Here is an 11,021-nt window from a genome sequence, read left to right as displayed (position 1 = left end):
CACCCTGGGCGACAGAGCGAGACTCCATCTCAAAAAATAAAAATAAAAATAAAAGTAAACAAATTTGCTTTCTTTTATGTGCTCCTTGATTTTGATGGTGATGTAAAATCAAACCGAAGCCGAAAATACAATAATCACATTTATACAGGGCATTTTTCAAGGAAATTTGTTGATTTTTACTTTAATCATTTAGTGACTCACTTTTGTAAGTCTCTGGTAAGTGGCCAGGCATGGTGGCTCACACTTTTAATTCTGTCACTTTGGGAGGCTGAGGCAGAAGGATCACTTGAATCTAGGAGTTCGAGACCAGCTTTTTACAGAGTGTCTCCCCTATAATGTCTCCGGAAATGAAAGATTTTCAACTGTGAAGACAACCCTAACCATACTCATATTCTAGTTCCTTTGCCTTTCCATATAAATTTTAGAATAGTTTTATATCTACAGAATATCTTGCTGTGATTTTGATAGTAATTATTTTAACCCTGTGTATCAATTTGGGGAGAATGAACATTTTTGCTGTATTGAGTCCCATGATCCTCAAACATGGAATATCTCTCCATTCATTTAATATTGTTGGATTTTCTTCATCAGTGTGTTGTAATTTTCATCTTACAACCCTTGTACATCTTTTGTTGAACTTCCATCTAGGTAAGAACTTTGATTTCCATTTGTTCATTGCTAGTATAATATATATAAATTAATTTTGGTATGCTGATAATGTATCCTATGATCATGCTGAATTCACTTATTATCTAGGCATTCATGGATTGGAAACTTCACGTTTTTATGATGACAATACTATCCAAACCAATCTACAGTTTTACTGCAATCACTATCAAAATCCAAACAGTCTTTTTTTGCAGAAATAAATTCATATGTAATTGCAATGGATGCAAATAGACATCTTTTTTTTTTTTTTTTTTTTTTAAGGAACACGATGGGTGGCTCCCACTTCCCCATTTCAAAACTTACTATCAAGCTATAGTAATGGAATAGAATTGAGAGTCCCTAAAGAAACCCATACATCTAAAGTAACTTGATTTTCAAGAAAGATCCAAGACGGCTTAATTGAGAAAGCATAGTCTCTTTAGCAAACAGTGCTGGGCAACTCTATATACATATGCAACATAATGAAGTGAGATCCACACTTCACGCTATACCTAAAAATTAACTCAAAATGATCAATGACCTAAATAAAAGAGCTTAAGCTATGCAACTCCTAGAATAAAACATAAAAGTTCATCTTTAAGGCTTTTTATTTGGAATGGATTCTTAGATAAGACACCATATGCACAAGCTAAGAAAAGCCCACATAAATTGGACTAGAGCAAAAAAAATGCTTTGCATACAGAGACATTGTCAAGAGCATGAAAAGACCATACAGCATGGTGTCTAGTATCAGAATATATAAATAACTCTTAGACCAGGTGAGGTGGCTCTCACCTATAATCCCAGCACTTTGGAAGGCTGAGATGGGTGGATTGCTTGAGCCCAGGAGTTTGAGGCCTGCCTGGGCAACATGGTGAAAACCATGTCTCTACAAAAATGAAAAAATAAATGCAAAAAGCAGCCAGGCATAGTGGCCCACACCTGTGGTCCCAACTACTCGGGAGCTGAAGCAGAAGGATCGCTTGAGCCTGGGAGGTCAAGGCTGCAGCAAGGCATGATGTGCCATTGCACTCCAGCCTGGGCAACAAAGAGAGACTCCATCTCTTAAAAAGAGGAAGAAAAAGAAAAAGAAAAAAAAAAAAAAAGAACTCTTACAACTCAATAACAAGAAGAGAAATCATTCAATTTTCTAATGGGCAAAGATACAAATAGAAATTTCAGATATATAAGTTACCAACAATCGTGTGAAAAGATGCTCAACTATTAGTCATTAGGAAAATGTGAATCAAACCAATAATGAGATACCATTTTAAAACAGCTATGTTGGCTATCATCTTTAAAAATAGAAAATAGCCGATGTGGTGGCAGGCACCTGTAGTCCCAGCTACTTGGGAGGCTGAAGTAGGAGGATCGCTTGAGCCCAGGAGTTTTGAGGTGTAGTAAGCTATGCCCACTGGGTGTCCACCATCAACATGGTGACCTCCCAGGAGCAGAGGACCATGAGGTTGCCTCAGGAGAGGTAAACTGGTCCAGGGTGGAAACACAGCAGATCAAAACTCCCATGCTGATCAGTAGTGAGATGTTGCCTGTGAATAGCCACTGCAATTCCGCCTGCACAACACAGGGAGACCCCGTTTCCAATTTATACATACACACATATACATATACATATATATTTTATACATATATACACACACACACACACACACAAAATAAGTATTGGAGAGGATGTGGAGGAATTACTACCCTCACACACTGAAGGTGGGAGTGTAAAAACGGTGCAGTTGCTGTGGAAAATTGTTTTGTGGTTCCCAACATGGAATTACCATACGAATCACTAAATTTCATATCTAGGTGTATACCCCAAAGAACTGAAAGCAGGTGATGAAAGAAATACTTGTATGCCACTGTTTGTAGCAACACTATTGACTACTGCCAAAAGGTGGAAATAACCCAAATGTCCCTCAATGAATGAATGGATAAACAGTGGCACAGGCCTGTAATCCCAGCACTTTGGGAGGCTGAGGTGGGTGGATCACCTGAGGTCAGGAGTTCGAGACCAGCCTGAGTAACATGGTGAAACCCTGTCTCTACTAAATACAAAAAAATTAGCCGGGTATGGTGGCACATAGCTGTAATCCCAGCTACTTGGGAGGCTGAGGCAGAATAATCGTTTTAACCCAGGAGGCGGAGGTTGCATTGAGCTGAGATCACGCCATTTGCACTCCAGCCTGGGCATCAAGAGGGAAACTCCGTCTCAAAACAAAACATGATAAAGCAAACAAACAAAAAAACAAATCGTAGCATAAATATAAAATATTATGAAGTACTGGTACATGCTGTGATGTGGATGAACTTTAAAAGCAGTATGCTGGCCGGGTGCGGTGGCCCACGCCTGTAATCCCAGCACTTTGGGAGGCCGAGGCGGGTGGATCACGAGGTCAAGAGATCGAGACCATCCTGGCTAACACGGTGAAATCCCGTCTTTACTAAAAATACAGAAAAATTAGCCGGCGTGGTGGCACGCGCCTGTAGTTCCACCTACTCTGGAGGCTGAGGCGGGAGAATCGCTTGAACCCGGGAGGCGGAGGTTGCAGTGAGCTAAGATCGCGCCACTGCATTCCAGCCTGGCCACAGAGTGAGTCTCAAAAAACAAAACAAAAACAAACAAACAAAAGCAGTATGCTAAGTGAAAGGGGTCAGAAACAAAAGGTTCCATAGTTTATAATTCTATTTACATGAAATGTCCACAATAGGTAATTCAATAGGACAGAGATTGCTTAGTGGGTATGGGGTCTTTGGGGTGATGAAAATGTTTCCTAACTTTTGGTGACTTTCACGTTTTGTGCATTACACCTCAATAGAGATGTTTTAAATAATAAAATACGTTAAAATGTTTCGCATAGATAAGAAAGAAAAAAACAAACGTTTTTGTTGAGAAAATCTTTGCGAGATAAAATGTTAATATCATGAATATAAAAACAGTGCTTGAAAAGTGAGGGATAAAACCAAAAAATAAAAAAGTGGGCAAAACATCTGGACAATTTACAAAAACTGTAATAATGACACCTGAAAATATGCAAGAATATTCCATTTTGTTTACAAGAGATTTAAATTAAAACTACATGCCATTTCTTACCACTGGCAAAACTTAATTATTTTATGATTGTATCATCTCGCTTGGTCCCTTTCCAGTAACCCTCCTGTCATCACTAGAGGCGTTTAGACTTCAGGAATTCCTTTCTATACGATATTTTCTCTTGGGCACCCAGGGAGAGGAAAGGAAGGACGACTCTCAAGGTAGTCCACATTTCCCAACAGGCGCTCGGGGATATGGGATTCATTCCCGGTGGGAAGAGCAGTCAAGGGCTTCCTAGTAGTCGTCAACACTTCCCCTGGAGGGTGATGCTGCAGGAGTACAGTCCAGACTCTCAGTGAAATCGCGGTCAGTTTAGCTACGGCAGGCGGGTCCCAGGGAATTCTGGGAAGTGTAGTCCAGACGCTCAGTGGAGTGGCGGTCAGTGTGGCTCCGGCTGGCGGGTCCCGGGGAATTCTGGGAAGTGGAGTCCAAACACTCAGTGGAGTCGCGGGCACTTCCGTTTGGGGACTGAGGTTGCTGCAGTTTTTCCGCGACAGTTTGGGTCAGTTCCGCGCCTTGCGGACCGTTCCGAATTTCCTGGACCTATGCATTGGATCCTCAACCAACTGGCGATCGAATTAGGGGAAAAGGGGCCTCGTCGCAGAGCAGAGGTTTGGAGCGGCAAAGGCAGCTGTCTGCGTTCTCGTCCGTGGCACCTTCTTGGGCTTGGGTCTGTCCTCGCGTCCCGGGGGCACTGGGACTCGGTTGGGTCGCGTCTCACCTGGTTTCAGGGTTTCCGGGGCTCTGAGCTCGCCCACTCCGCCCCCTGCACCCCACGCGCGCGGCCACTTCTTCGCGATGTAACGTTGGGATGTTAATCTCCTTGGGTTTCCCGTTACTGTTCTTTAAAATGGGGACTTTAGGACCATCCTAATGGAATCGTTTTGGGAACTGGAAGAGGTAACACAAATGAGAGGCGTAAAGCAGTCCCTGTCACTTGGTGACTGGTGGTCTCTTGTTAATTTCCCACGAAGCCTGTCAGGACCCCGGGTGGGCTGAGAGCTCCAGCTGCAGGGGCCCTGGCCCTTGTCCCTGATCCCTGCAGGACGCCGGATGATCCCGGAAGCCTTCTGACCTCTTTAGGAGGGCGAGGTTTGCGTCCACTTTCATGAAGGGTGAGGAACATTTAACTTACGGGGGACGGCGACGCGGTCAGAGTATTTCATAGCTTTCTCCTTCCTCAACCCGACCTTTCCAAAAGAGCTGCAGGGAGGGACTTCTTGGCTACTGAGGGCAAAGCTCTACGTGAGTGGTCCTTGGCTTTTTTCTTTGACAGAGATGCTCACCCCAACCGAGAGTGTATAGGATGTGTCCTCGGGCATGGGTGTCGATAATAATTAAGTCTTAATTAGTAACTTCATTCTAAGGGCTTTATACAAATAAATTTACGCCACACCGTGGCTCTGTGGAGAAGTATTGCTTTCTTCTATTTTAAAAACGAAGGAGAGACACAGGGCGCATTGGCACCCGACTAGTGAGAGGTGGAGCTGGGGTTGGAACCTAAGCAGTCCGGGTCAGGGCCTGATTTGATCTTCTGTTGGATACGTTCTCATTGAGGCAGAGGAGCTAGTTGGACTTAAGTGGGGAAAGCAAGGCTTAGGGGCGTGAGCTTTTCTCAGTTTTTAAAAATGTTGTCAACTATTTTGTTTCAATCATTACAAATATTTTGTACTCTTACAGAACCATATCATTGTAGAGCATTCTATTTTTCTTTATTAAGAATAAAATGGGCCGGACGCGGTGGCTCACGCCTGTAATCCCAGCACTTTGGGAGGCCTAGGCCGGCGGATCACGAGGTCAGGAGTTCGAGACCAGCCTGGCCAAGATAGTGAAACCCTGTCTCTACTAAAACATAATTACAAAAATTAGCTGGGCGTGGTGGCGGGCGCCTGTAATCCCAGCTACCCGGGAGTCTGAGGCAAGAGAATCGTTTGAATCCGGGAGGCGGAGGTTGCAGTGAGCCGAGATCCTCCACTGCACTCCAGCCTGGGCGACAGTGCGAGACTCCGTCTCAAAAAAAAAAAAAAAAAAAAGTCTTTGTTACCCACTAATCCATGATGTAAAGATAGCAACTGTTAAGCTTGTAATGTGTTTTTTTTTTTTTTGTATATTTATAGGTTTATTTATGATCATTTTAAAATTTTTATAATTTTTTCTTAATGTTTCCCCCTTATGTGTTTAACTATGGAAATTTCCAAATACTGACAAAGAGACTAAACTAGTGAATTATCATGTTATATCATACTCATTAATCTCATTGTTGTTATTATTTTTCTTATGTTTTCTGAAATTATAAAACTTTTTATTTTCATATCATTTAAAACCTATAGAAAAGTTGCCAAAATAGCCTAAGAAATTCTTATTTACTCTTTACCCACGTTTGTTAAGTGTTTACATTTTTCCTGTTTTGTTGATGACCATCAGCTGAATACCACCAGAAATATACCTGTAACCAGAGACAGCTGATTATAGCTTTCTGCAGCAAGGAAGCCCACATAGCAGGAGCTATCTTGGTGAGAGGAGCTTAGGAGGGGCTAATCTATGGTTTCACATAACATATTAGATAATATTAGATTGTATGCTGGATAATGTTATTTATTTAATATTAGATATCTATCCAGACTGCTAATAGTAGTTTATTGTATTATCTATTATATAGTGCTAGATAACATATTACCTAACTTCATGTTATGTACTCTGCAGTTCTATATTTAAATTTGTTCTGTTTTCACTTAAGGTTCTTACAAGTGTCCCCTACCCATCTGCCACCACCACCCGTGTTCACAGTCTAATTTTATGCATTGCCTTTAGTTGTCACATTTCCATAATCTTTAATCTGGAGTATTCTGCACCCTTTGTCTTTCTATGCTTGATATTTTTGAAGAGTATAGGCAAGTTATTTTGGAGAAAGGCATTAATTTGGAGGTGTGTCTGATGTAATTCACGTGCGGGTTCAGATTATGTATTGTTGGTAGGGATACCACAGAAGTGGTGACATGTCCTTTTCATTGCAACATAACAGGGTCCACGTGATGTCAGTTTGTCTCTTCATTGGTGATCTCAACCTTGTCCACTTGGCCGAGATGCTATCTTTCAGATTTCTCCACTATAAAGTTACTTAAAAAAAAAATGAAAATAATAAAGTTTCTTAGGAATAGATAACATTATTCATGGGCATTCAGCTGTAAAATGATCTTCTCCTCCATTTATTCTTTGTTCAACTACAGATATTCTATCAATATGGACTTAGAATTGACTCTTGTTAAGTTAAATGACGTGTATGTTAACAATTATTTTTTCCAACCTATGGTATCATAGAACTTTCTTATATCAGGTGTACATCCAGTGATCATTAGAAAGTTTGCTGAATGGAGTAACCATCACCACAATTCAGTGATCATTTCATTCTCATATCGATCTCCTCATGCCTACTTATGGTTAGATATCATTCTCACTCAGATTTGAAGCAATCACTAATCAATTTTCTCTCTATATGTGTTTTCCTACCTGGACATTTTATAGAAATGGAATCCTGCAATATGTGGCCCTTTGTAACTGACTTCTTTCATTTAGCAATAATGTCTCAAAGGTTCATGTATGTTGTAGCATGAGTCAGTACTTCATTTCTTTAAATTTCCAAATGAGATTCCATTGTATGGATAGACCATGATTTGTCTACTCATTTACCCCCGGGAGGGCATTTTGGTTGTGCTGTTTTGGGTTTTTATGATTCATGCTGCTGTGAACATTCATGTGCCAATTCACAATACACATCCCTGTTGGTGGGTGGCATCCCTGGCCACCTTTTCATGTCTCTTTTTCTGCCTTTCCTGGCACTCTGCAGGCACAATTCTGCTTTTCCAGGAACTGCATCACTCAGGACTCTGCAAGTTTCCAGAAGTAAGAAGGAAAATGACCATGTTCAAGGTGGGTAGGACTTGTTTCTATTACTCTTAAAATTCCATCTCAGTACTCAGATTGTCACAAATTTTTCTCTGTCTTGGGAAGACTCAAGGAGAAAAGCAGACATTTGAGGATCTCTTGTGTACCAGGTGCTTCCTTTGTTACTTTTGAGTGGATTTTGCATTTGTTTTTACTTCTTGTTTTCTTGTGTCATTTATTCCATGGAGTAGACAAGATAGTAGGAATGGATAATTATTTCATTATACTACTTCTCTGCTCACACGTTAGCTGTTTTTATCCTGTGATACTCTTCTTCATGTACATTCATAACTGTATTTGTATTGGTGATATTAATCTAATTTAAATTGCACTCTTTGTATTTAATATTATATAATACTCATTTTTAATGGTTGCACCATATTCCCATTTAATCGATGTTCCTTTTTAATTACTTTATACTCCCAGACACCAGGAACTCAGTTTTGAAAGGCTACTTTTGATGTGTGCCACGGTGGCTGTTTTGTAGATAGAGTATCCATATGTGGCACATCACGGCAGGCTGTAACTGTGGCTTCACACAAGGATTGCTGGAAGTTTCCACACAGGAAGAGCTAGATTCTCTTTCCCCCATGCCTGAGTCATGCCTTCTGTGTCTTTTATTTACTGGCCTTTCTTTATTCCTTTATATATTAAGGAATTTGACCAAAGTAATATGTAAGCTAATTTTTTTTTTTTTTTTTTTAATTTTTTGAGATGGAGTTTCACTCTTGTTGCCCAGGCTGGAGTGCAATGGTGCAATCTCAGCTCACTGCAGCCTCTGCCTCCTGGGCTCAAGGGATTCTCCTGCCTCAGCCTCCTGAGTAGCTGGGATTACAGGCATGCGTCACCATGCCTAATTTTGTATTTTTAGTAGAGATGGGGTTTCTCGATGTTGGTCAGGCTGGTCTTGAACTCCCGACCTCAGGTGATCCACCCACCTGGGCCTCCCAAAGTGCTGGGATTACAGGCATGAGCCACCACACCCAGCCTAAATCTTTTGTATATGATACTAGAAGATTTGCCCGTCATTTGTGTTTTGTTTCTTCATTTACTCCTCAGAACAGCTGATTGAAGCAGTTCTTATCTTCCTCTTAAACACATGAAATATGAGAAACCTGCTTGGGTTCAGACAGGAGACCAAGGGTCAAGAATATTAGCCATTTTTGCCATTTTCCTCAGTTGAAAGAGAGAGAAGAAGAAAGAGAGAATTCTCCACTGAGGGGCCTGTGCCCTGTGGTGTGGGTGTTTGGAGTGTCCTGTTGAGTGATGATGTCCACAGGTGGCATTGCTCCTCCCTGGCCCTACCTTGGGAGGGAGACGTCTTCTCTTCCTGTCATGGTACCTCTTCCATGGCCCCCAGCACTTCAGGCACCCAAGGACAGTAATTACCACAGTCATTATAGAAAATTTTAAAATTCATTATGGGAAAAGATGCCTTACACAATGTTACCAGAAAATGTAATAGTCTAAGGTGAAAATATTTACCATTTGGATATCTAAAAAAAGATACAATCTAAAATAAGAATCTTATGCACAAACTAGGGAAGAAAATCCAAAGAAATATGAATAGAGGACATTACCAGGAATGTATAGAAGGCGAAAAACAGACGTCAATAAATATTTGAAAAGATGGTGGTATTCATTTATAATCAAATAAGTGAGAATAATAAAACAAAATTGTGGCCAGACCCGTGACTCACACCTGTAATCCTGGCACTTTAAGAGGCTTAGGAAGGAGGAGTGTTTGAAATCAGGAGCTCAAGACCATCCTGGGGAACATAGCAAGACTCTATATCTACAAAAAGAAAAAAAAAAAAGAAAAAAACCAATTTCTTCCTAATCAGATTGCCAAAATAATGGGAAAATTGATAACCTGCTTTTGGCTATGTTAAGAAAAATCAGGATAATGTATCCCCTTGAAAGATTTTGAAGTTAGGTAAAAAAAAAGTTGAGAAAATGTGACATAATCACAATTTTAAACATTCTTATTTTTTGACATTTTGCTATTTAAAACTTACTTTAAATAGGAGAGTAAGATCTACCTGAAATGATGTTCTTTATTGGATTGGTAATCATGGAAAAGATATAAAATTAAATATTCATTATTTAGAATAACAATAGATTAGTTCCATGGAACACTATGCAGACATGAGATAAAATCAATAACAATAATTGACAAAAATCAAAGCAGCTAATGTTTATTAAGTATTCAGTCTGTGCTGCACACTTTTCCCCAGTACTATATGTATATTCCACTGTTTAATTCTTTAAAAACTACATCATGTGACAATCATTATACAGAGAGGAAAGTAATGCATTCAGGCCAGCTTGTCCAAGGTGACATGACTGGGAAGGGACGGAGCCTTATATATGCGCTCTGAGGCATGCTGGCTGCAGATCATGACATTCAATGTTGCAATTAATATATGTAGTTTTTGCCTTGAGAGTACAGAGGGCTCACTGCGTAACCACTCACACATGTCACCATAAGCTTGTCAGTTTGGCAAATGTTGAAGAAAAACAATAACATCCAGGGTTCAAGTTTGAGAGAGGAAGACAATGGGCATTATCAAGCAAAGTCAGGACTGAATTGCGAAATGTTGCTGAGGTGATTGTCAAGATTTATCAAAACGTATATATGTGTAGCCCAGGACGACACATTTAGAGTCCTAGAGGATTACTTACAAGGAGACTCAATGATTGCACGAAGTAAAAATACAGGAGGTCTTTTTCATCATTGCGTTTCTGGTGGAACTCAGGAAAATCAGTCATTGTCAGGATTCAGACAGAATGAGTAGGAAACCTATGAGTTGACTTATGTCTCTCAAGATCCAAAACAACTTCCCACCCCTCCCCTCTGTCTGCTCAGTACCACCCCTCTCCCAGGAATCATTGGTCATGAGGTTGAGATTGCATATGTTTGATGCTGTAGGAGGCAATGACTTTCAAGGACGTGGCTGTGGTCTTCACTGAAGAGGAGCTAGGGCTGCTGGACCTTGCCCAGAGGAAGCTGTACCAGGATGTGATGCTGGAGAACTTCAGGAACCTTCTCTCAGTGGGTGAGGACAGTGAGTGTGCAATGAGAACCTAAATTTCTAGTACATTTTACCTTGATGTTACCTAGAATGTGTTGGGAGTAAGCACATAACTTTGCCTATTTGCAGGACATCAAGCATTCCACAGGGATACTTTCCACTTCCTAAGGGAAGAAAAGATTTGGATGATGAAGACAGCAACCCAAAGAGAAGGGGATTCAGGTAAGAATCAAGCAACTGTAAATCCCTGTACGTCTCTTCCATCTGTTTACTTCTTTTTTTTTTTTTTTTTTTTT

General features: G+C 40.6%; 1 protein-coding gene across 3 annotated transcripts in view; it reads left to right on the top strand.

Annotated features, from left to right (window-relative positions):
* Nucleotides 1-4,157: 4,157 nt before the first annotated feature.
* Nucleotides 4,158-11,021, top strand: part of ZNF224 (zinc finger protein 224) — a 15,406-nt gene continuing 8,542 nt past the window's right edge. Inside the window, exons 1-5 of one of the 3 annotated variants that reach the window (XM_025366330.1) lie at nucleotides 4,158-4,317; nucleotides 6,173-6,261; nucleotides 7,593-7,675; nucleotides 10,623-10,749; nucleotides 10,855-10,947. In XM_025366330.1, coding sequence (XP_025222115.1) covers nucleotides 7,661-7,675; nucleotides 10,623-10,749; nucleotides 10,855-10,947 — 235 coding nt within the window. In that variant the 5' untranslated portion in view covers nucleotides 4,158-4,317; nucleotides 6,173-6,261; nucleotides 7,593-7,660. Of the gene's footprint in view, nucleotides 4,360-6,172; nucleotides 6,262-7,592; nucleotides 7,676-10,622; nucleotides 10,750-10,854; nucleotides 10,948-11,021 lie in introns of all 3 variants that reach the window. The other 2 variants (XM_025366331.1, XM_025366333.1) reach the window with 2 other exon arrangements.

The sequence above is a fragment of the Theropithecus gelada genome, chromosome 19 (assembly GCF_003255815.1).
Source record: "Theropithecus gelada isolate Dixy chromosome 19, Tgel_1.0, whole genome shotgun sequence".
NCBI lineage: Eukaryota > Metazoa > Chordata > Mammalia > Primates > Cercopithecidae > Theropithecus > Theropithecus gelada.
This window is presented reverse-complemented; position numbering and strand designations above follow the sequence as displayed.